Source organism: Staurois parvus, unplaced genomic scaffold (genome assembly GCF_062004578.1).
Source record: "Staurois parvus isolate SC_StPar_1 unplaced genomic scaffold, SC_StPar_1.0 ptg000885l, whole genome shotgun sequence".
Classification (NCBI taxonomy): domain Eukaryota; kingdom Metazoa; phylum Chordata; class Amphibia; order Anura; family Ranidae; genus Staurois; species Staurois parvus.
The window spans coordinates 1,365,404-1,392,358 of NW_028318681.1; the positions used below are offsets into that span (position 1 = coordinate 1,365,404).

Here is a 26,955-nt window from a genome sequence, read left to right on the forward strand (position 1 = left end):
GTATTCTGTAATATTGAAGAATGTTTTCAGCTTACTCAAGCCACTCCTTCAGGCCTAATGAGTGTTATAGCAAGGTACCCAGCAATATAATAAACAGAGGTAGCACTTTCCCCTTAATCTAATCACCACCAGAAGGATGGGAGGTGTGAAAGTTGTGGAACCACTCTATTCTACTTCTATAACTTCATCAATTTAAAGCTGGCCATAGATGCATCAAAATATTGCACCAGCTATGTCAGTTCTAATGATCGGCTTCTCTCAAATAGGGATGTTTGAAAATCTTCACTCAATCATCGCATGCAGCCAACTGGAGGAGTCCCTGCTGTAAGAATACAATAGCACAGCAAGGAGGATTCCCCCATCTAACGTGAATGTGTAGATGTAGGAACACATTCTTTTTTTTTAAAAAGAGATGCATTTATGGCCAGTGTAAGTCTGCATAGGAATGAATGACAAGGCTGAAGGCGTGAATTGCTGTCAAATACATCATTACAATGTATTTATTTAATGGGTACACAAAAAAAAAAAAAAGACCGTTATATGATCGAAAATCCAATATTATTACCTACAATCAGTGTACAGATTTAAAAAAAAAAAAAAGTATATACACATATCACAAATCCTCATCTTCATCTTCTTCATCACTAATTACATATTTCTTGTGCTTTTTATTTACTTTGTCTTCATCTTCTGCTTTTCTTTTGACTGAAGGTTCACCTTCCTGAATAGGAGAAAAACACAAAATTAGAACAAAGCATAAATTTGGAAATGAAATTCACTGCCAAGCAAAAATGTACACAATGGGGTTGATTTGCTCTTTTGCTATATTTTTTTTACATATAAACCTCATCTGTCAGAGACATTCAAAAAACATACTTTATATCCAACAGTGGAGACAAATACAGTCCAACCATTGTCAACTTAAGATTTTTATGTAAATGCTATCCTCTAGTGGTGAGGAGCAGCACTGCGTTGGTTTAAAACAGATACATGGTGTTCCATCATCATTTTATGGGCATTTTTAATAAAATCTTTGCCGCAGTGTTATCTTCACTATAGCGCATATACTAAACATCGCAAGTCACTAGGATTTTTGTACTCATCATAAAAAGCTTTTTCTTGAAGTCCGTTGAGGAACACAGGAATTCAGATATCATTGGGTTATAACGCTGCTTAGGGAAGGCAGATTTTCATATTAAGGAGTAGGCTGCCTATCAAGGCAACAAAACTAGCTGAACAAATTATCCAAGGAATGTGGAAAATTCCCAGCATAGCATCCCATCAGTGTTGCGAAGTGACCCCTGAGACCTTTGGGAACTCAAAAAAGGTATCAATCCCACTAAGTCAGCCAGACTAAAGAGGCAATGGTGGTCAAGTGTATACTGCAACCCCAGACTGGTGAAAGGGGCACCAGAAGAATGGAGGATGAACAAGGAAAATCATCCACTCAGCACCCCGAGGTGTCTCTGAGGTCTGACAGGAGAACTTTTAGACCTGCCTAACCTTAACCACAGAACATGGTTATAAGAATCTTATGACCTAACAGGCCCAACAGAGCATTTATAGCTATGGAACGATGAGCAGGAGCCTCCCCCACACCTTATTAAGATTAGAACAAGAAAAATTATCTGGGGAACATTCCACACAATGCTACAAGCAGTAGCAATGTCCTGGCAATGGGGTCCCATGAAGTCCTTCAGATACACCTTACCCCTAATAGGGGGTACCTGCAGCCAGAACCCAGGGTGTTCCACCTGCTGAAAGTCCAGGGTGGTACAAAGCCCTCCAGTGATTGTTTTTGCCCACTACACAGACCACTCCCTTTGGTATACAGAATATCGAATGAGAAGAGTTAGATTCCAAAGCAATGACCTTACAGAAGACATTGCTGCAGAGAGTGGTACTCTTATACAAAGTCCAAAGAGGGGCCCAACCAATGAACTGAAGAGTCCAAAAACATTTACTATTGCTGTTTGTTCAGCAGGACAGTGCAGAACAGCCAACACCTCTCAGGGACTCGGAAGAAGTATTCTTCAGGGCTCAGATTCTACGTAAACTTGTGAGGACTCAAAATACCAGAATCACCACAATTCGTTTTTTTGAAAAACGAAACACAAAGTGATACAGTGCCCAGGAACTATATTGCAGCAAGGCTGCATTAGCTATTTTTTATTGTCCTGCTGAACAAACACCAAGATTGAACATTTTTGGACTCAATTCACTGGTTTAATGATCTCTTTGGACTTTGTGTACGTGGTTTTCAAACTTCAGGTCCCTCGGTTTATGGAAATACCCTGTTTTGTGTTTTAAGTGGCCTCACCAGAGCCACTGTACATCATATGAACTTGTTTGATCTCCTCAATCCATGATCCACTGAGTCAAATCCAGTGCCTAAGATACACCTATTTCAGAGAGTGGTACTCTTAGCATCATCGAGCTTAGAGACCAGGTAACTTGTCCTTTCCCAGAGCACATGACACACCAACACCTAGGTGATGCCCAACAGAGTCCAAGCTAGGTAAATGACCCCAGACAGGGTTACCCTGATGAAGAGGAGACCATCTGTTCCAGAGAGCCAGACTAGAGTCCTGGGTATGGAGACACCCCAGCAAGTGGGGTTCAACTGGGGAGGAGAGAAAAACCACCTGCTTACCTGAATTGGTCATGCCAGGGGCTACCGCCTTACCCACAGAGACAATATTGAGGTCTCACTCAGAGTCTAGACCCCCTGCAATGGAGAAAGGGGCTGAGAAGGCCTGAGCACTATTGAAGGACAGACAGAACTTCCTTGAGAGGGGGTTCCCCAACACCCCACACATCCCTGACTGGTGAAGAGGTGTGAATTTTCTGCATTTTGCCAAAGATTTTAATGGAACACAGGGAACAGATGTTTATAGTGAAGGTTTGAGGCGCATAGGTACCGAAAGACATCTGCGTGGCCCCACCTAGCCTAATCTTGCAGATGTCAGACCCTTTGGAAGGGTGTCGAGTGCAAGGATCCAAAAGGCTGACTCTTTTCAGAGCAGATCTACTCAGCATTCCACAATGAAGAGGCATTAAGCACACTTTGTCACCATCCCCTGTAGGTATAACGTCTCTGACCTTCCCAAGCACCTCAAACATGCCAGACAACAGGCACACTGAAAGCCTTTGCAGGAAGAATACACTGGCAGCTATAAAGTCCAGAATGGACACAGAGGTGTCAATAGGCATGAGGAGGAATCAACTGAAGAAACTGAGGAAGATTCCACAAAGACCATACTATTGCCAATAGGGATTCCAGGTTCTAGATTACAGATTATGTTCGTTCCTTTTGGGGATACCGAATAAACTTCCCAGAACAACTAGGGGAGAATGGGTCAAGGTAACCTGACAAGACATAGGTTGTTTTCATGTAGCAATAATGCAACTTGGTCAAATGTGAGACAAGGTCTCAGGTACTCACAAGCCTGGGCAGCTGGTGCTGATAAAGGTTTCAGGGGGCTGGAGGTTTCTAAGTCATTGTGGGTGGGCTTGAAAATAGACCAGTGATCCATATAGTGCTTCAGGAGGAACACCACAATGATGATTCCTGAAAGCTGAACAGGAAAGAGCATAGAGCATAATTGCTCATTGTTCCAAGCAGAGAACGCCAGCATTCCATCCCTCTGCTTTAACACTTATCAGCGCTCTGGAGCTAACACAGCACTCAGGTCTGAAGGAACCACAGTGTAGATCCCAGTACCTCTTGGTACTCACGTGTTCATTGTTCCACCAAGCAAAGAACGTCAGCATTCCATCCCTAGGCTTTAACACTTACCATGGTGAAACCAATGGTGAAGGGAATTTTAAAAAGGCACTCAGCAATGTAACAGGGACACATCTGAGGCTCTGATATGGCTCTGGAACTAGAAAGCACTCTGCAGCAAATACAGTAAACTCAGGCATGGAACGCACCATAAAACCAGTACCCCAAGGTCACATTCCAGGCTAAACCCACACATCCAGGCCAGTGGGGTCAGAGTATGGCCTACCAAACCTAGTGCTGATCAAATGCTGAACCAGATAAGTTCCAGAAAAATAAAAAAATTAATGGAGAAAAAAAAAAAAAAAAAAAAAAAGCTAGCAAAAAAACAGTAAGAATAGGCACCAAACCTTCTAGGGCACCAGCAAAACTTACAGCATGCTAGATACAGAAAGGGTTATACAGAGGCTGGATTAAAATTTTTTTGCTGATCTGTGTCTAACCTCCTGTGGGCTGCAATAAAACCAGACTATATCTGAATCCTGTGGTCCGTCAATGCATGATCAAGACCACAAATAAAACATTAAAAAGGAAACTTGTCATGATAAAAAACATTCTGCCATTTCTGACCACTCCTTCTGAAATTGCTAGTTATTAGCCAGTACAGACCCTATTAACACTGGAAAACATGCAAATAAAGACATATGAATATTGTCAGATTTCCATGTCTGCATAATGAAATAGTGAAGCCAGTGGTTCAGCATAAGTGTCAGAATGCCCGCCGCAGTCCCAGTATAATTTGCTGATCGCCGCCATTACTAGTATAAAAAAAAAAAAAATTCTAGTATATATACACCACTATTTGTAGATGCTATAACTTTCAAGTAAACCAATTATTTTACATGTATTGGGTTTTTTTTTTTTTTTTTTTTAGCAAAGACATGTAGCAGAATACATTTTGGCCTACATCTATGACAAAATTTGATTTTTTAAATTTTTTTTATTGGATAGGTTTTATAGCAAAAAGTAAAAAAAAATAGATATATTTTATTCAAAATTCTCAGTAATTTTTTGTGTATAGCGCAAAAAATATTGCCTTAAAGTGATCAAACACCACCAAAAGAAAGTCTATTTGTGGAAAAAAAAAAAAAAAAAAAAAAAAAAAAAAAAAAAGGACAGAATTCATTTATGTAAAGCCTTGCATGACCACGCAATTGTCAGTTAAAGCAACACAGCGCCGTATCACAAAAAATGCAGGGAGGGTAAATCCTCTGGAGGGCAAGTGGTTAAAAAAAAACAAAAACATGTATACCTGTTCTGTGCAAGGGTTTTGCAGAGCAGACTCAATCCTCCGACAATGCTCTGCCCCCAGAGTAAGGCACTTGCTATGGGGGCACTTGTCCGTGCTCACTCCTCACTGGCTGTGATCAGTGAGCCAATGAGGAAACAGAGAACTGGGACAGACTTTACAACCACTTAATCATTTCAGGATGAGCAACAGCATTCTCTATGCTTCTCTCAACAAATTTACTTAAGTATGGCTCTGCAATAAAGCAAAATTTCTGTGCAAAGGTTCAGCCATTTCAATTCTCATATGTGTATGTCCGTTCCAAGGTAGTAAGTCTTGAAGAGCTTTCATCTCCCTGCTCCAGAACAAGGATCTGGGACACAGATTTGGGCAAAAAAAAAACCACATTCAATAATAGTTATAGCTAAATACAGTGCATCCAGAAAGTATTCACAGCGCTTAACTTTTGCCACATTTTGTTATGTTACAGCCTTATTACAAAATGAATTAAATTCATTTTTTTCCTCAACATTCTACAAACAATACCCCATAATGACAATGTGAAAGAAGTTCGTTTTGAAATCTTTTCAATTTATTAAAAAAAAAAAAACATGTACATAAGTATTCACAGCCTTTGCCATGAAACTCAAAATTGAGCTCTGGTGCATCCTGTTCCCACTGTTCATCCTTGAGATGTTTCCACAACTTGCTTGGAGTCCACCTGTGGGAAATTCAGTTGATTGGACATGATTAGGAAAGGCATAAACCTGTCTATAGAAGGTCCCACTGTTAACAGTGCATGTCAGAGCACAAACCAAGCCATGAAGTCCAAGGAATTGTCCGTAGACCTCCGAGACAGGCTTGTATCAAGGCACAGATCTGGGGAAGGGTACAGAAAAATGTCTGCAGCATTGAAGGTCCCAATGAGCACAGTGGCCACCATCATCTGTAAACGGAAAAAGTTTGGAGCCACCAGGACTCTTCCTAGAGCGGGCCACCTGCCCTAAATGATAGATTGAAGGGGAAGGGGAAGGGCCTTAGCCAGGGAGGTAACCAAGCACCCGATGGTCACTCAGAAAGAGCTCCAGCGTTTCTCTGTGGAGAGAGGAGAACCTTCCAGAAGAACAACCATCTCTGCAGCACTCCACCAATCAGGCCTGTATGGTAGTGGCCAGACAAAAGCTACTCCTCAGTAAAAGGCAAATGGCAGCCTGCCTGGAGTTTGCCAAAAGCTAATCGAGGGACTCTTAGACCATAAGAAACAAAACGCTCTGGCCTGATGAAACAAAGATTGAATTCTTTGGCCTGAATGCCAAGCGTCATGTCTGAAAGAAACCAGGCACCGCTCACCACCTGGCCAATACTATCCCTACAGTGAAGCATGGTGGTGGCAGCATCATGCTATGGGGATGTTTTTCAGCGGCAGGAACTGGGAGAATAGTCGGGATCGAAGGGAAGATGAATGCAGCAATGTAAAGAGACATCCTTGAAGAAAACCTGTTCCAAGGCGCTCTGGACCTTAGACTAGGGCGACAGTTCATCTTTCAACAGGACAACGACCCTAACCACACAGCCCAAATAACAAAGGAGTGCCTACGGGCCAACTCTGTGAATGTCCTGGAGTGGCCCAGCCAGAGCCCAGACTTGAACCCGATTGAACATCTCTGGAAAGATCTGAAAATGGCTGTGCACCGACGTGCCACATCCAACCTGATGGAGCTTGAGAGGTACTGCAAAGAAGAATGGGAGAAAATTGCCCAAAAATAGGAGTGCCAAGCTTGTAGCATCATACTCAAAATGACTTGAGGCTGTAATTGGTGCTAAAGGGGCTTCAACAAAATATTGAGCAAAGGCTGGGAATACTTATGTACATGTGATTTTTTTCGTTTTTTATTTTCAATAAATTGCAAAGATTTCAAAACAAACTTCTTTCATGTTGTCATTATGGGGTATTGTTTGTAGAATGTGGAGCAAAAAAAATGAATTGACTCCATTTTGGAAAAAGGCTGTAGCATAACAAAATGTGGCAAACGCTAAGCACTGTGAATACTTTCTGGATGCTCTGTATATTGAAGAAAAAATAAAAAAAAGTTTCATGTTCAGGAAATCCAATGTACACTCATACACTTCAGCATCAGCTTTTCCAAGAGTAAGGCCACGTACAGCCATTCGATTCTACAGCAAGATGTACAAGGCACCTGGGGGTCTCTGGGCACAGGAAAGACCTGGAATAATTTCAGGCTCTCGGTGTCCAATGTGCATGAGGCCTTAAACTGATTGATAATCTGAATAATCGCCCATTACTCCCAAGGGAGATTTATGTCAACAGTTCCCAGCCTGCATAACCTGGTGAAGAAGAGGCGTTAAACAAAAACAGGGCACACGCTCTTCGTGCATTAACGTAGTAAACCAAGAATTTATTATAAAGCATATAAATGCATACTCACAAACCAAAGGGGATAAAAACACACAGGAAGAGTCCATAATGACAGTCCAAAGTAATGATAGACCCTTATTGAGGTGTTCTAATGCGTTTCGGGAGAAACTCCCTTCATCAGAGCTCTGATGAAGGGAGTTTGTCTCCCGAAACACGTTAGCTCACCTCACTAAGGGTCTATCGTTACTTTAGACTGTAATGGACTCTTATTGGCTGTTTTTATCCCCCTTTGGTTTGTGAGTATGCATTTTATATGCTTTATATGCTTTTGGTTTACTACGTTAATGCAAAAAGAGAGTGCACTCTGTTTTGCTTTTGTTCACCAGTATCAAGATTTCCAGATCTTTAAGGGCTGCACCTCTACGAATGACAGTTTCAGTTATCTTAGTCTGCATGAAGATTTGAGTGCTGGTTTCCTTTATTCATTCAGAAGAGGTGTTAAGTCAACTGTATCTACTTATAATACTGCTGCAAGCATCTAGCTGGGTAGAGGGTTTAGGTGTAAGATTAATATGTGTGCTCCCACCTCGTCATCACTGTTCAGTTTCTTTGCCTTGAGTAACCTCTGAGTTTTATCCTCATCTGAGCCTTCATCACTGTCCGAAGAATAGATGCGGGCACGCTCCTCTGAAGAAAAAGAAAACATTTTTTTAGAGATATAACATACAATACTTTCACTTTCTTTTATTGAAATTTTGTCAGATACACAATGTAACCGGCACAAATGCTCAACCGTGACTAACCTCAACCTGAAAAAAACAAAAAAATTCTGAGTGTGTCCATAAGTAATAGAAAACAACATTAATTATAATAGTAAAGACTAGTAGACGTGATATTGTACAAGCCATAGGTGTAGTAGCAATACCCATATTGTGAGCTGTAGGTAAATAAGGAAGGAAAGAAGAAAGGGTGGGAGGGGTAAGGGGAGAGGGCAAACGTGTAATAATCATGAACTAGGAGACACTCTTGAATTAGATAGTCGGGCCCTACACAGAGGATAGTCTAGAAAAATATATTGCAGCAAATGCAATGTTTTCAAAATCATATGTTAAAACAATGAACCCAACCGGATTAAGAGCCCTGGCATCTGCAAAACTATAATTACAAATTAAAGTTACCTTTACTATTCTGAACCACAAAAAAGTACTTTTTAATAAATGGAAATGACTATTTATCAAAGCCTGAAGCGGTTTCTACAAGGAACATACAGTAAAGTTACAAAGCCACAGCACAGTCAGGTGGACATGAAAACAATTGACATCTCTATTTAATAAGGCAAACTGCACCACATTACAGCACAACTTCACTTTAACATAAAAGTGCCTATATACTTCTCTGTAATGGCAATTGCCTCCACTGGTGTTTACATATTTAGTACAGAGCTCTCCTTTATTGTTGGCCATGCCTGTGCAGCAACTCCCTATTAGCCTTAAACCGGTCCATACTCCTAATGTCTAGGAGTACAACTGCATTCAAGGCAATGGGGAGTTTTTGCCCAGGTGCTGTCCATGCTGGAGAAAATTTCTGCACCTAGGATGTAAATGCAGAAAAGGTCATTGAACTCTAAAAGAGGTACAGTAAGTACCTGGCTGGGTGGATGGGGGTGGGCTCTAGCTTAGGTTAGTGGGCTAGGCAGAGTATGCTGTGGCATTTAGCGAGATTCTCCTTTAACCTCCCTAGCGGTATGATTATTTCAGATTTTTGGTGCTGAAAGTGGTACCATTTTTTTGCATGGAAATATGTATTTTGTTTTATTGTAGGCCTGTAATTTAGGAATAACTCACTGAAATCTGTCCGAACAAGAGTCTATTAAACATTCCGGATATAAAACTTGAAACACAAAATCATAAATTATAATTTAATAAATAATCATAAAAAATAATAATAAATTTAATTAAATATAATCAAACCAAAAACACTGAAATTTGAAATATAGCGCCAAGTTCGCACATTGCTGAGCAAAGTCGCAGAATCGTTTTCAGTGTCTGATGACAAATTTCCCCACAAATCATTATCACTCAATTCTGCAAGTGCTTCTGATTTACTATTGCTGTTCTCTAGTTGGTCTAAAACCGATTTTGACCTAAAAGGACGCTTTTTGGACGCCATGGACTTTTCTAAGTTTCCAGGCAGAAAGAACAGTCAAAATGCAGGCAGGGGACAGGACAAAGCAGTAGGGACAAAATGTATGTGAAATGTTTTGAAACAGCAATGTTTTATCTATGTAATAATCATTTTTAAAAAAAATTACATTTTTAAAAAATTTCAAATTTGCCGCCGGTTCCGGCGCCCCTACGGCCCGACGTCACAGGGACCAGAACACGGAAGCAGGATGCCGGCATCGGCCGGAGGAGATGGCCGGGGACGCATCACAGGAGCGAAGGCCAAGGTAAGCGCTGCAGGGAATCCATGTGCAACACTGCATGGTAAGCCCGAGTGTAGCTCGGGGTTACCGCCTTTGGTACTTAAACTTTACCCCGAGCTACACTCGTGAATACCGCCAGGGAGGTGAAGTGCTGTACATTCAACTCAGATAACTTCAGCCCACATCAACACACCACTCAATGAACAATGAAAGCTGACCAGACATACAACCATATGATTTTACAATGTTCTTTAGATCCAACGGCAATAACTATACAGTGCAAAATACTAAATCAATTGTTCAGATAGAAATTCATATCATATACCAATGCAGGACTTTACATTTAACTTAGTATGAACCCCACTAAACACACTGGGGGAGATTTACAAACACTGGAACACTCAGAATCTGGTGCAGCTGTGCATAATAGCCAACCAGATTCTAACTTCAGCTTATTCAATTAAGCTTTGACATTAAAATCTGGATATTTCTATACAGAGCTGCACCAAATTTTTTACTCTCCAGTTTTAGTAAATCTCCCTCCAGTGTATATACCATAAGCAAAGTCTTTATTTTAAAAAGGACTGAAGGAATGACTGTCTAAGTAACAGAGACCAACACTAATAATAAAACATCTTCAATTCAATGTCTACAAAAAAGATAATAATACACAAATACATGCACAGATCTAGATCATACCCCTTATGTCTAATGAAACAAATGGTTTCAAACTGTTCTAAAGTTTAGTTAAACATTGGACGAACCAGGTAAGTTGAGCTGCACTGGTCATCATGAATCAACTAAATAATACAAGAAAACAATTCTTCTCTGTTTCCACCATACATGTGTTGGGGTAAACTAGGAAAAAATGCAGCAGGTCTACATTTTTACACAGCACAACGAACAAAACCATATGTATTGCAAAGTGCTGCTGTGTCTAGAATTGAAAATTGAATGAGCCCTGAATTTCATTGCATTAATTTTTGGGGGAAAAAAAAAAAGAAAACATTTTATATTATATATATCTATATACACACATACACACATATACACACACACACACACATATACACAATTCATTTATACGCGTTTATATATACACACATACATACATATATACACACACACACACACGTTTATTTCACAAATGTTACTTCTAGAACCTAACTCTGTTGGTGTATGAGACAAATCAAAATTTTTTTTTTTTTTGCAGTAATTAGTAAATTATCCTAAATATATATATATATATATATATATATATATATATATATATATATATATATATATATATATATATATGTTTTTAAGTGTTGGACTACATCTTTATTTAATGTCACGATTTTTAATTGTAGAAGGATAATACATTTTCTCTTGATCTTTTTTTTTCTCTCTAAATATAAAACAAACTCTTTTCTTACTGAGCGCTGACAGAGACAACGGGGGATTTTCTAACAGAAACAAGAAGTATGTCACAATTGTGTGCCTTATGAATACAAACTTACCTCTTCCTCCCTTATATCTGTTTTTAATGGCTGCCAAGCTTATAGACTCGTCCCCTTCCTCCTCATCATCATAGCGATCAGGTTCCAGGTAGTTAGCACTCAGTCCACGCTGGTGTTGCTTTTCCTTGATTCTGCGCTGTTGGGACTCCCTACGGATTGAGGCTCTCAATCTCTCTTCTTCTTTCTGCCAATAAAATACGCTGATGATAAATTGCACGAAAAACACAAACCTATAAAATTATGTATGCAGGGAAAATGCACTTTACTCTGAAATTCTGCAATCAAACAGCAAATTGCACCTTCAGACTACCTGTTCACGTATTGGTAAGACAGGAAAGAAAAAAAAAAAAAAAAAAAAAAAAAAAAGCACTTCTGCTGTCAATCAAATTCTGTGAGGAGAGAGCAGGTGACAAGGGTGAGCCGTTCTGTGTGTGTCTATGGGTGTACACAGCCCGGCTTGGGAGAATGCCTGCACAGGTGCCCTTGTAGCATATGTTTTGCTATAGGGGCTCCCACTGGAAGAAGATGTGGGCAGAACTAGTAAGGGACCTCTAAGAAGGGGTAAAAGACCACTCTGTGCAATATTGCTGCACAGGGCACGTAAGTATAAACCTCTTATTGTTTTTTTTTTTTTTTTACTAAATACTTTTACTAATACTAAAGGTTAGTTTTAATATCAGTAAGCATTTTCAGGCAGCAGATGGCACTCCAAGCAAGTTGTGCCCCTTTCACATTTTGCTAGCAAACAAGCTTAAGGCTAGGTTTTCTTAGGAAGCCCAGCATGGTTTGCAGGCAAAGTGTAATGTATTTATTCTGCAATACATACAGCAGGTAAAATAAATATTGAACACATCCCCATTTTTCTCTGTAAATATATTTCTAAAGGTGCTATTGACATTGTACGTATGGATTTCATGGGTTGTTATTGACATGGTGAAAATTTCAAAGAAACCAAAACAATTAAGTTCAGAAATTAAATTAAGTTATATGGAATAAAATGGAATGACACAGTCTCAACTGATTGCCTATAAAAAGGTATCTTATTACCAAGGTGTCCCTCATGATGGGTAAAATCAAAGAGCTCTCTCAAGTTATAGAAGGCTTTCTAAACTTCTGAAAGTTTAAGTGAGCACCATTGGGGCCATAATCCAGAAGAGGAAAGAACATAATTTCACCATAAACTGGCCACGGCCAGGTGCTCCTCACAAGATTTGACAGAAGAGTAAAAAAAATTATCAGATGAGTTGTCTAAATGCCAAGGACCACTTGTGGAGAGCTTCAGAAAGACCTGGTTTGGCAAGTACAACCGTTTAAAAGAAAACAATAAGTAATGCACTCAACCGCCATGGCCTGTATACTCGTTTACCAAGCAAGACTCCATTGCTGAAGAAAAAGCATGCTGAAGCTCGTTTAAAGCTTGCTGCACAACATTTAGACAAGCCTGTGAAATACAGAGAGAATATAGTCTGGTCAGATGACACCAAAACTGAACTCTTTGGATGCCATAATACACACCATGTTTGGAGGTCAAATGGCATTGCACAACACCCCAAAAACATCATACCAACAGCAAAGTTTGGAGATGGGAACATCATGGTGTGGGGCTGTTTTTCAGCATACTGTACTGGCAAACGTCATGTCATGGAAGGAAGGATGAATGGAAAAATGTACCAAGACATTCTTGATAAAAATCTGCTGCCAGCAATGATGTCACATGGGGCGGAGACACTTGGGTGATGTCCCCGGGTGGCCACGTCCCTTACCGGAGCCTTTTTTTTTTAACTCTTTTTTCGGATCGGCGGCGGACATTGTGATTGACGTTGGATCTACTGCAGGGGACATTCTTTTATTTTTTTCTTTTAATAAAGGACTTGTCAAAGACCTTGTCCTGTCTTTATTCACACTACACATTTTGTTTTTTTGTGAATGAGTAGCGGGACCATGTACCCCATACTCATTTACATAGGGAGGGCCGGGATCTGGGGGCCCCTTTGTTAAAGAGGGCTTCCAGATTACGATAAGACCCCTGCCCACAGACCCCCACAACCACCGGCCAGGGTTGTGGGGAAGAGGCCCTTGTCCCCATCAACATGCCCTTGTCCCACATGTTGAGGGCATGTGGCCTGGTATGGTTTGGGGGGTGCTCGCTCGTCCGTCCCCCTTTCCTGACCCTCCGGGCTGCATGCTTGGATAAGGTCTGGTATGGATTTTGAGGGGGGGGGGGACCCCCACGCCATTTATTTTTTTTTTAATTTTGGCATGGGAGTTCCCCTCAAAGGGTCATGCTGTATTTTAGTAAGTGTTTACTTTTCTTCTGACCTCTGGAAAGGATTAACTTGGTATTCAATGCATTCCTATGGGAAACAGCATTTCAGTTTACGAATTCTTCGCTATACGAAAAGTCCCGCAGAACAAATTAAATTCATAAACCGAGGTATGCCTAATATATATATATATTTTTTTAATGTTTTTTCCATTATAGTTTCCCTTTATTGGAACACATGCTGCCCGTTTGCCAATAGATATTCACCATTACCTTAATCATTTCATTTCTTTGAGACTCAGGGTCACGTCCTGCCATTGGAAGTATTCTGATCTTCTGAGTCTTAGAGCACCTGTCTGCCAGAGACAACGTCATCTTCCTGTGAGTGGCGCTGTCTGTTGAATGAGGCCTAAAAGAAGGAAAAATGTGATCATGCAATCAATACAAGAATTCCATGCGAAAATTGCACAAGACAATATGTAGACCAGTATACTGTTCAAGATCTAGGCAGTAAATAATGACCTAAAATGACAGCTTAAACTGAATGTATAGTGCTTTACTGTATTTTCTAAACCCATGTATCATGTCCATGGCTGAAAATTAAAGCTAAAGGAATTTTGTAAAATTAAAATAATGATTATGTTATACTTACCTGCACTATGTAATGAACCTTCTTTTCTGGGGTTCTCCGCTGGCAATCTTGGCTCCTCCTCTTCTGTGTCTGTCCCAATAGCAAGTAGCTTGCTATAGGGGCAGACATGCGGGCTCGCTCTCCAGCTGGGCTGTGTGTGTCTATAGGAAAGACAGTGTGGCTTGGCCCTGCCCCCTGCTCACAGGATTTGATCGAAGCGGGAGAAGCCAATGGCTCCCACTGCTGCCTAATTCTTCTGTGAGAAGAGAAAGACTGAGAAGAACGGCACACAGGCACAGTGCTGAATCGTTACAGGACACAGGTAAGTGTTTGCGTGGAGGGGGATCAGCAAGTGGCAAAATGTTTTTTTTTATCCTAATGCAGGAAATGCATTAAATGTAAAAAAAAAAATAGCATATGAATCACTTTAAAACTTGCATTTTTTAAATTTTGAATTCATATTAATAAAAATGTATAATAATATTTGCTCCTTGAAGACAGCAGGTAGTGAGTGCAAGTCTGGAGCTCCAGAGTTTCATATGGCTGGTTAAATGCTTTATGACGTGTTTAGCAGGATCTCAAATTAGAAATACACATCTGACTGGCACTTTCCTTCCTGCTTTTCCCTAGATAGTGAGGGTGCTAAATAGATATTCAGTCAGCCAAGTAGTGCTGGACTTTCTTATTAGAGTATACTATGTGCTTACTGTAACATAAAATGCCTTGTATTAAATGTTTAATAAAGATTTTATATACATTAAAAAAAAATGTAAACACTGATGATATTTTATATATTGATAAAAAAAAAAACACCACGACCGAGAACCACTATAGTTTTTCCCTCAAGAGAAACCCCCTATATATTAATGAACATCCAGTTTTTACATACACACAATACAATTTTTCCCCAGTTTTGAAAGGAACACCCACCTGAATGTAAGCTTGGTCTTGAATACAGCTTGACCCTGTAAACCTGTTCCTTGTCTGATAAAGAGATGGTTGTGGTCCCCTTGGAGTGGAGCTTTGTATACATCAAAAACTTCATTTCCCAAGTGTAAGGACATGCTGCCAGAATCAGAAGAGAGAATTACACACACATAAAGATTGCAAGGAGACTTGTGTATAAGTTGACAGAACCAAAAGGGCAATTGAATAGCTGCCCATAGATGGATTGAATCTCGGCCGGTCCCTTTTGAACCAGTCGAGATTTGATCCATCTATAGACAAGCTGGTTGCACTGAAGTTGATCCATCGGTCAACTTCAGAACAACCAGCCTGTCAGTTTTTTTTTTTTTGCATGCAATCATTGCCGCTGGCTATAGCAGCCAGCAGTGATCAATGTGTTTTGCTGGCAGGGAAGGCGCCCCACCAGCAGAACACTCTAGGGCTGCAAGAGGGATTTCCTCCCATCAACACAGGCTGTGTTATTGGAAGTTTTGCAAGTACTTTACTATTTTACTAAGAATCTGAAAAAAAAAACATAACTTTCTAGTGCCAGAAAGATTACTGATGCAGCAGAAGAATGGAGAAGGGAAATGAAGGAAATTTTGTACAACAACCCAAAGCTCACCTGCCATCAGACCATTTAACAATACGTGCATTACTCTCTCTGACATCATTCCCTTCTTCATCCCGTCTTGTCCTCCACCGAATTGTGTTTTCAACCTGTTCAAAGAAAAAAAAGAAGAAAAAAAAATTATAGACAGAGTAGCTTTTAGAATCTGGTGAGACAGACAATGGAAGCTGCAGCACAACTATAGCTACATGCTATAAAATGTTCATAAAAGATGTCTAAACAAAAATAGAATGAGACTTTGCTGGTAGGTTAATGGTCTGCTGCCTAGATTGGCCCTAGTATGTGTGTGAATTAGCTCAGAGCCTTAGATTGTAAGCTTCCTGAGGGCAGGGAATCAGAATAAATATACAACATATATGCAAGGCACTGCATAAATGGATGGCGCTATATAAGTACCTGAAATGTATAAATAAAATACAGAATAAAATGAGTAAAACATGTAACCTGCTGAAATTTAAAAATAAATGCTGCATAAACAAGAGAACCTAAAGCTGTATATAACTACATTAGGCACCATGGGGGTTTTTTACTGAAACTGGAGAAGACAGAATCAAGAGAAGCTTTGCACAGTAACTTATCAGATTCTACTCAGCTTGTTCCGTTAAGCTTTGTAAGTGAAAGCTAGATGACGAATGATTGCCATGCACAACTACTCCAGATTCCATCTGCTCTAGTCTTAGTAAATTCCCCTCTGTGAGTTTTCCCATAATTCATGGCTACACTTCACCAACTGCCATCCCCTGTTTAACCACTAGCCTACTCGGCACTTATACCCCCTTCCTGCCCAGGCCAATTTTCAGCTTTCAGCGCTGCCGTACTTTGAATGACAATTGCACGGTCATGCAACACTGTACCCATATGAAATTTTTATCATTTTTTTTGAGACAGATAGAGCTTCCTTTTGGTGGTATTTAATCACCTCTGGGTTTTTTAATTTTGCTAAACAAACCAAAAACAATTGAAAATTTGAAAAAAAAAGTTCTCTTAGTTTTTGTTATAAAATTTTGTAAATAAGTGATTTTTCTCCATCACTGCTGTGCGCTAATGAGGCTGCAGTGATGGGCACTGATAGGCTGCACTGATGACGAGGCACTGGTAGGCATTGACAGGCATCACTGATGGGCACTGAAAGGCTGTACTCATATATGGCACTGACTGGCACTGTTAGGCGGCACTGACTGGCAGCTCAGATGGGCACTGATATGTGGCATTGATGAGGCACTGATGGGAACTTGCAGGTGGCATTGATGAGCACTGACAAGCACTAGCAGGTGGCACTGCTGGGGCTACACTGATCATCAGTGCCCTGATGATCAGTGTACATGTCCCCTCTGAGGAATGCCGATTACCAGCTCTCCTCTCCTGTCGAGCTGTCAGCGTGACAGCTAGTGAGGAGAGAAATGCAGATGACCAGCATTTCCCCATTTACAGGCAATCAGCTGTGATTGGACACAGCTGATCACATGACTGAGCCGACATCTTCGGCTCTTTCCGTTGATCGGTGATCCGCTGTGCCCGAGGGACACAGCACACCACCGATCGCCACGCTGCGCACTTCCGGAGCCGTGCACGCAAGGTTAGAGTGGTAGGACGTGATATGACATCCTCTCAGAACGAGAGAACCGCCTTGCGCCCGTCATTTCCTTATATGGTCGCGCGGGAGGCGGTTAAAAAGCCAGTCCTATTTGGACCATAAATTATTATTATAATACAGTATTTATAAAGCGCCAATAGTTCGCTCAGCGCTGTACATTACAAAGGGGGACAGAACATGTGACAGAACAACAACACAATGCAAAACATGAGGGGATTGAGGGCCCTGCTCTTTCGAGCTTACAATCTTGTACTTGCACTTAGTGTAAAGGGAATCTAAATTCTGTATAAAATTGTATTCTATTTTGTATGCTTTGCCTATGCATTGTACACTGCACTGTGTGTGCACGTGGCACTAATAATGTTTTGATTATATTTGCATTCATTTAAAGACCTTCTGAAGCAGTCATGATTGGACGACGAAACGTGTCAAGGGTGTGGCCAGATGACGTCATCACGCACAGGGAACGGAAGTCGGCCATCTTAGTGAGGTAGCTGAAGCCATTACCCAACCTTAAGGAGAAACTATTTTAGAGACGATTGATTCTGTGTGCACTGGACACAGTGCACTAATTTTGTGAGTGTCATTTGTTTCGTTTTAATAAACAGTATTTGTAGTTTTACATATTGTGCAGTGAGGTTCTTTTTATTACAAGGAGTACCTATATGAAGGTTAGACGTTCATGTGAAGACTCGACAGCTACAAAGTGGTGTGGATTGGTTCGCCCTAAAGGGCAAGGTGCTGTTTGACCTAACACGTAGGTCAATTTTTCGAGGTAAGCAGCCTCAATGTAAGGTGGTGGAAGCACCAGGAGTGAGTGGTGTGAACAAGAGTGAATCTAACATCGGAAAGGAAAATTTAAAGTGGATTTTATAGGAGTGGAAGAAATGATGGACTTTTGTGTTTTCACGATTGATTACATTTATTTATAATTTTGATTAATGATGTAATTTATTAACATTAATTTTTAGGAGGATTTTTCAGCAATTTGTTTTGATTGAGCGGTTGAGTTTATGTCTAATTAATTTGATATTTTGTATGCTTAGCCTATGTATTGTACACTGCACTCTTTGTGCACATGGTGCCAATAATGTTTTGATTACATTTGAATTCCTCCAAGTCCTGATTAGAAATTAGCCTGCCTATGTAACGCCCCTTGTTACCAAAAAAGTACAATTGTAATATTAATGTGATACCTACGTAATCATGTGAAAAAAAAAAAAAACACCTTCAAAATGCTCCGAATAAACAGAACAGTGATTTGGAAAGATGCCGAGTATCTTTTTTGTCTGTTCCCTACTGCAGTTATACAAGGTATATATTGGGACGTGGTCTGTCATGGTGTGAGGACGCTTGGTGTCGAGTTCCTGCTTGACCCCGGGCATACACTGCTCTGCAGTGGTCTCCAACCTCCTAAGCGCCGCACATCCTCAGCCTCCCGGTGGTGGCAGCAGCGGCTCTTGGGTGAGCGGGCTCCAGTCCTTCACCCCGCATGCAGCTGGCTCTCGGGCATCTGCTAAGTTGGTGCCTGACCACGCGGCCTCCCAGTGCACCTCTACAGCATTGAGCGGCAACTCCCCGGCTCCACCGGCATCCCCACAGGTACTGTGCCACAGCCTTTCTCCATCCATACACTCAGTGAGCAGATTCTCCCCTCCCTCAAAACTTGATGTCTCGAACATATACAAGCTCTTCCTACTAAACTGACATTCGACAACTGATAGCAGCTGTAGAGCTCTCCTGTAAGCAAGCTACAGAGCGGATTAAACAGGACACTACAGCCTTAGGACACAGAGTTGAGGCTATGGAGACACACCATGATGAGTTACTGCAGACCGTTACTGCTATACCAGAAACGACTTCACACCATGAAGAGGTCCTTAATTCTTTATTAGACCAACTTGTTGACTATGAGAACACAGACAGGAGGCAGAATATCCGTATCCGCGGCTTGCCTGAGGCGACTTGCCCTTCAGATTTATAGTCCAAGGTTTATTTGGCGACCTTGCCCCTGACAAAACAGATTGATAGGGTCCATATTGCCCTTCAACCTGTTCCTCAAAGACACAGATAAACCACAGGATGTAATTTGCAAACTACACAAATATTCAGTGAATGAAGCCGTCATAAAGGCAGCCCACAGTCGCCCTTCCATTAATTTTGATGGTGCTCAGCTCACCCTTTTTCCTGATCTCTCTCGGAGGACCCTTATGCAGTGGCATACAGTGCACCCTCTGCTTGATGCCCTGCGCGCAGTAAATGTCAACTACCGCTGGGGATTCCCTTTCTGCCTGACCGCCACACGGAATGGAAGGATTGCAGTCTTATGCACTAAGGATGACCTGCCTCACTTTCTCAACACCCTGGATATACTGGCAATTGACTTTCCAGAATGAAGGTTGTATAGTATCATCCTGCCCCTGCAACATCCAAAACGCTGGTGTAAAGCCTCTTCTAGCTCCCGTCAGAGAAATCGTGCTGGCCGCAAGTACCAAGGATCGGCCCCTACATCTCCTGAGTGGATGAGAGGTGTTTTTAGTAGAGCACACCCTCCTGTCTGTATGCCTGAGCTAAAGGCAGATGGATTTCAGGAAATAAAAAGGTTACATGAATTATCTGCCCTTGCTCAAGATGGCTATGGCTAGAAATGACAGAGGGTCATTTTTTCAAATAAAGCATGAAGACATAGATGGATGGTTGAGTTTGCTTTGAATAATAAAATGAATTGTGTAGTGTTTTCAGCTTGTAGTGCTCAGACACAGTTTAATTCCACTTTAAGAGCAGAGAGCCAGAGACTGACAGTCACCACTCTCTGCTTAGTGAAGACCTAGAACTGAGCCAGCGGGGACAGCTGCAGCATCAGAGTGATTCTGCAACCATATAGGCGAGTATGTATGTTAGTTTTTTTGCTATTCCACACTTCCACACAAAAAAGCTGGAGCAATAAAAAAAAAAGGCAGCATTTGCTGCCTATAGAAAACAGAATCTTTATTTAACTTTTCCATTCACAGATATAATCACAAAAAGTCAAACTATGTCCCAGGTTTATAAAACCAGCTCTAACATGTAGCAAGGTAGACATTAAAAAACATACCTTTAATTTCAGCCTAGTTCTACCTTCTTCATCTAACATTTCTTCATCTTCAAATTCATCTTCGTAATACTGAGGGTCAAACGGTCTACAATGCAAAATGGTTACAGCTTAGACTGTAGTAAGGGGATAAAGTCTAATATATCTATAAATTAAAACCAAAACAAGGATAGAAGTAGCCATTTTTTGTCAGACACCCACATTCCCAAATTTGAGGTACTAAACACACAGAAGGGAATTTATCAAAACTGGAGCAGACAGAATCTGGGACAGCTGTGCATGTCAACCAATCAGCAATGTACATTGCATAGATTTTAACAATATTTGTAGTAGAGATACTACCAGGTTATTTTGTAAATCTGTGTATTCTACTATGTCCTTGGAAGTCTGATTTCTGATTGAGAGTGTTCAATCTAATCAGCTGATTTTCTTGCATTCTTCCAATGAGGAAAGTTGAAGTGTTAGCATCCCTTAAGAAGTAAAGCGGAGTTCCACTCAAGAGTGGAAGCTCCAATGCTTGTTTGCCTTCTCCCCCCCTCCACTGCCATATTTGCCACCTGTGTTTGACAGGTACCCGTTCCCACTTCCGGCTCAGTTCACAGCTGGAAAGTGAGCTGAAAGCTCGGCCCCCCTCCTTCCTCCTTTAGTCTCCTGGGAAGCTTCACAGGTCCCGTAAGACTGCTGGGCTAATCAGAATGAGCAGCACGTCTCATGCATGCGCAGTGGGCACCTGGCTGTGAAGCCACAAGCTGTCACAGCCTGGTACCCACAGTTGTGATGCCGGCGCCACAGAGAGAAGGGACGGCGCGAGTGAGTACATCGCTGGTCCCTGGGACAGGTGAGTGTGTGTCTATTAAAAGTCAGCACCTACAGTTTTTGCAACTGCTGACTTTTAATAAGCACAAAACTGACTGGAACTCCGCTTTAACCTTTAGAAAGTATCTCATCAAAAATATAATTCCTATTGCAGAGGATGCCTAAAATTGGACTTGAATATTAGTGCAGATTTCTGGGAAAATCAGTGAGCCGATTGAAGAAACATGAAATGATATTTCTGGAGGGAAGATCTGTACACCAACTGTGTGCAGAAGACCTGCAGGTTGCCATATTGCACTGAATTGTACAGAACATTACAACAGCTGCAGATTTCAGAGGAAAGGTCATTTTTAATAACTTTAAATTACAATATGGTCTGTGTAGCAATTGTAAATGCTGTATTTTATTTGCTCTATTTTTTTCCCCACAAAAGTGGAGTTGCCCTTTAACTGAACAAGCTGTATATAGAAGCCCATTGGTTGCCATGCACAGCTACAGAGTCTGTCTGCTCCAGTTTTGATAAATTTCAAAAATAGTACAGCGGACAATACTTTACCTGGGCTCAACACTGAGAAAGTTGGGAAGCTTGACAAAATACAAGTCATTCCCGAGATCTGTGTTCACTTTGGGGATCTCGACTTCTATTCTGGTTTCAGGAACAGGTTCTTCCTCTGGCTGGTCTTGATCTAGTCCATCCTCATCCTGGTAGAATTACACAAACAAGTTAAGAGGACTATATAGATAAGGCAAACTGAAATGAAAATCCCCCTGGTAAACCGAAAATAACATATACATGTATCCAATGGTTTCTTTGTAAGCGTTAAAGTAGGACTAACCTTTACATCCAAAGAAGTTGTTATCTTAGCCTCTGTGTGATCTGTAGTTGCCATAGCACAGCACATGTGATCAACTAGAATCCCAGATATTTGATGGCTTGACAGTTTGGTTGTGAGTTATCAATTCACTGCATGCCTTGAATGGAACTATTTAATGCATCTCTAAGCCTGGGTTAACACATGTGCAGTGCAATTTTCAGGTCCGATTTCAGTGCGAATTTCCAAAGTAGTTGTTCAGCGGTTCAGGTGCAATTTAGATGTGGTTCTGCTGCAAATTGACAAGGCTTACATTGTGTTCCCAACTGATGTGCTATTTAGAAGCGCTCCCATTTAAGTCAATGAGCCAATAATTTGCACTGGACTCCCACCGCACTGCTCAGAAACCACACAGGACTCTTTTTGAAAGGGAGAATGACACAAGCACACCGAGGATCATCAATATGGGTCCAAAAGTTTTACTGAAAGATCACATAGTTGCAGCAAGGCAACGTTTTGGAGTCTCACAGGACCCCTTCATCAGGCATATGACCGATAACATGTCCTGCGAGACTCCGAAACATTGCCATGCTGCAACTATGTGATCATTCATTAAAACGTTTGGACCCATATTGGTGATCCTCTGTGTGCTGGTGACATTCTCCCTTGCTGATTCTGTTCAGTTCCAGCTGACGGTCGCTGCAGCACCCACTTATACACACAGCCATTTTTAAATGCAGGAACATGTTCGTATGGATTGTACACTTTCATTCTGGACTCTTTTTGAATTCGCTCTGCAGGTGCACTGCGTATATGTGAATGGCCACAATAGAACTCAAAGTTATTTTACATATCATTCAAATCAATCAGCGATCTCAAAATGCATCTGAATTAGTACATGTGTGAACCAGGGCTAACACAAGCACAAACCACACATGGAATTAAAGAGAACACAATGAAGAATATAGATCAGGCAATACCCTACTACTAGTAATGAGAGATGTGGAGGTGCACAAAAAGGTAATCTATATGAGTGATGGAGCTAGAAATAAATTTAGAGGTAATCTGCAGCTGCTGACATACAGTGCCTTGAAAAAAAAAAAAGCATTCATATCCCTTAAAATTTTCCACATTTGATCATATTCCAAACAAAAACGTAAATGGATTTTATTGCGATGTTATGTGATAGACCAACACAAAGTGGCACATAATTGTGAAGTGAAAGGAAAATGATAAATGGTTTTTAAAATTTTTTACAAATAAATATCTGAAAAAAGTGTGGCGTGCATTTGTATTCAGCCCCCTTTACTCTGACACCCCTAACTAAAATCTAGTAGAACCAATTGCATTTAGAAGTCACCTAATTAGTAAACAGAGTCCACCTATGTGTAATTTAATGTCAATACAAATACAGCTGTTCTGTGAAGCTCTCAGAGGTTTGTTGGAGAACTTTAGTGAACAAACAGCATCATGAAGGCCAAGGAACACACCAGACAGGTGAGGTATAAAGTTGTGGAGAAGTTTAAAGCAGGGAAGGGTTATAAAAAAAAAAATATCCAACATCTCACGGAGCACTGTTCAATCCATCATCCGAAAATGGAAAGAGTATGGCACAACTGCAAACCTACCACAAAAATGGCCGTCCACCTAAACCGACAGGCTGGGCAAGGAGAGTATTAATCAGAGAAGCAGCCAAGAGGCCCATGGTAACTCTGGAGGAGCTGCAGAGATCCACAGCTCAGGTGGGAGAATCTGTCCACAGGACAACTATTAGTTGTGCACTCCACAAATCTGACCTTTATGGAAGAGTGGCAAGAAGAAAGCCATTGTTGAAAGGAAGCCATAAGAAGTCCCATTTGCGAGATGCCATGTGGTGGACACAGCAAACGTGGAAGAAGGTGCTCTGGTCAGATGAGACAAATTGAACTTTTTGGCCTAAAAGCAAAATGCTATGTGTGCCGGAAAAAAAAAAAACTGCACATCACCCTGAACACACCATCCCCACCGTGAAACATGGTGGTAGCATCATGTTGTGGGGATGCTTTTCTTCAGCAGGGACAGGGAAGCTGGTCAGAGTTGATGGGAAGATGGATGGAGGCTAATACAGGGCAATGTTAGAAGAAATCATGAATAAACAAGTGATGCGGCGCTGCTAAATAAAGATTACATATAGAGGCGGCTGAATACAAATACACGCCACACTTTTCACATATTCATAAAAAAATGATAAAAAACATTTTTCATTTTTCTTCCACTTCACGATTATGTGCCACTTTGTGTTGGTCTATCACATAAAATACCAATAAAATACATGTACGTTTTTGGTTGTATGACAAAATGAGGAAAATGCCAAGGGGTATAAATACTTTTTCATGTCACTGTATATCACACATCTCGAACCGATTGTCAGATTAGGTTTGTCACCAAGCAATGGCCTTCATTGATAACAAGCCTCAAATGCTGGTTACAAGCAATGAGAAAAGCTATGTGTGGAATAATGGATGCTTACAGACACTTACCATGGGCTGTCCAGGCGTGGGAGGCTTTTCTTCTCCATCACTACTTGAAGAAATGTCATCCGCATCACCAAAGAGATCAGCAGCATCTTTTTTCTCCCCTATTAAAACAGAACATTAACTGATAAAAGGATATTGATTGAGAATTGTGCAAGGGCCTATGTCAGCTGACTTTTATTCACGGCAGAACTTCTTCCTTCAGTGTGTGTGTGTGTGTGTTGGATCATTGTAGCTATGCTTATACCATACCTGGCCTATGTCCCTGGAAGCTGGAAATCACAGAAGTAGACACCACTATTCCAATAATCCCCACTTGCTTCTGGGTACTGCACCAAGTGGCTGCACTCCTGCTTACTGAACAAAGGAGGTTGGTCATTTGGGATGGGTGCAATTCAAAGAAAGCTTTGCATTCTCAACAACTGCAAAGCATTTTTTGCTTGGCAATGTCACACTCTCCACTTCGTCCAAGTACAGAACACTTTGATTTCATTCTGAAAATGCAAAACATTCTCTGGATGGCACCTGTGGCGAGCAGCTTACCTCCTGTGTTCAGATCGCATCAGGCCTGCCACCAAAGACCCTAGAAGCACCCAGAAACTAGAGTGTCTTTTTTTGGTGATTTTCAGCTTCCAGTGGCATTAGCTAGGTACAGTATCTGCATAGTTACAATGGTCCAAGAATGTAACCATGTATACTATAGCCTTGCTTGGAATAGTTTTTTTAATAAATGTAAAACCTTCAGAAGGGGTAAAATGATAAAGGATCTCAAAATGATCTTGCATGTCATATGCAAGTTGAATGCACTTTGCACAAGTTGCAATTATCCACCGATACAGGCCATGTTCAATAGTAAAACATTTGGGGAAAAAACAAGAACGAAAAAAAGTGGCAAAAAATAATTAGGACACTAAGTATATAATCCCAAAAGACAATCTATAAACAATGGCCCTTGCGGGGAGTAATGACATCAACCATTATTATTATTTATTTTTTTTTTAATGTAGACCTGTACTGACAAAAAACAAGTTAAACCAACCATGGCAAGTAACCCATAGTTTAGATCGCTCTTCGGCTTAGAAATTGCCCCTTCTGCACCAAAAAGCCCAGAATCCTTATAGGCAGTAGGAAACACCAAAAACGACATTGCATGGTCGATGCCTTGGAAAAAAATACAGATTGGAAAGGGACTGTACTCTGCTGATAGAAAGAAGGAAACTGTCACCAATGACCTCGCTTAAAAAGGCAAGTTTCCTGGCAGTTGTGCCAATTAAAAGGCTAAGGCAGGCCAAAGACGGGCCATTTATCGGCCGAATTTTCGGCCAATAAACGAAAAATCAGTTGGGCCCGTTGCCGATGCTGCCACCCATGTCCGCGAAAAAAGGCAGTTTTTGCTGGATTTTCCAGCATGACCGATAAAAATATATGAGGAGATCCACGAAAAACAGCCAACGGACTGGCCCCACTAACGGCGTGAAAAATCGTCCGATAAACGACCCGTCTATGGCCTGCATTAGTTCACCTTTTGCATGTAAATGTGTATTTATTATTTTTTTCTAAAAGAAGCCTACAAAGCATTGCAACCGCGATCAGATCACAGGTGCAGTATCAGGCTCTTGTAGACTTTCAGGATACCTCGTACAGGCAGGCAGTTACTTGTGAGCAGGAAAAATCAATGAACTACCAGAGCACTGGCCAGCATCCTCATAGTTCACCGAGAACTACAAGCCATCAGCCACTGATGAGTCTCGTAGACTATTCATTCACAGGAAACCTGTAAATGAATGACGCGGCTGTGTAAGTGGAGCCCCAAACATCCACATTGTTTTTAAACTGTGACAGCACCCACAGGGAGAATATCTGCCACCCTCTGTCACAAGGTGGTGGGGGGGGGAGTTGGGGGTTCTGGGGTACAGATGCTGGAACATTTAACATGTTCCAAAGGTAAACTTTTAAACTTCAGGACTTTGAGTTACTGACCTGTAGCATGCATGCAACCAACAGTGGTAGAACTCTTGAACTTGCTTTTTGCCATTAACACAGGAAATGTTCCTGAGATCTGCATAACAGCCAGCCAACTAGGTTTTTGTGTCATCACTTTATCATTCGCTATTGTTCCTAGTTAACTCTGAACTACAAAACACCTCCCCTTATTACAGAGATAAGAGTGAGAGGTGTTCTGTAAACCTAGGTGACAACGTTGTTCCTCGAGAGACACAGTGCAGTAAGTGAGCATTTATGTTAGGACAGAAAGTTTGTTATTGACAAGATCACCAGGTTAAAAAAAAGCCCTTCAGGCCAGTGGATCCTCAAGTTCCCCTGACAGGTCATGTTATCAGGATT

General features: G+C 41.1%; 1 protein-coding gene across 2 annotated transcripts in view; it reads right to left on the bottom strand.

The window, feature by feature from the left end:
* Nucleotides 1-471: 471 nt before the first annotated feature.
* LOC149442478 (RNA polymerase-associated protein LEO1-like) overlaps nucleotides 472-26,955 on the bottom strand; it is a 39,975-nt gene continuing 13,491 nt past the window's right edge. For both annotated transcript variants that reach the window (XM_089656084.1, XM_089656083.1), the window contains exons 4-12: nucleotides 24,619-24,716; nucleotides 21,844-21,989; nucleotides 20,475-20,559; nucleotides 15,781-15,875; nucleotides 15,141-15,275; nucleotides 13,853-13,988; nucleotides 11,317-11,500; nucleotides 7,976-8,076; nucleotides 472-721 (exon numbers count right to left, since the gene is read on the bottom strand). In XM_089656084.1, coding sequence (XP_089512210.1) covers nucleotides 614-721; nucleotides 7,976-8,076; nucleotides 11,317-11,500; nucleotides 13,853-13,988; nucleotides 15,141-15,275; nucleotides 15,781-15,875; nucleotides 20,475-20,559; nucleotides 21,844-21,989; nucleotides 24,619-24,716 — 1,088 coding nt within the window. In that variant the 3' untranslated portion in view covers nucleotides 472-613. The remainder of the gene's footprint in view (nucleotides 722-7,975; nucleotides 8,077-11,316; nucleotides 11,501-13,852; nucleotides 13,989-15,140; nucleotides 15,276-15,780; nucleotides 15,876-20,474; nucleotides 20,560-21,843; nucleotides 21,990-24,618; nucleotides 24,717-26,955) is intronic.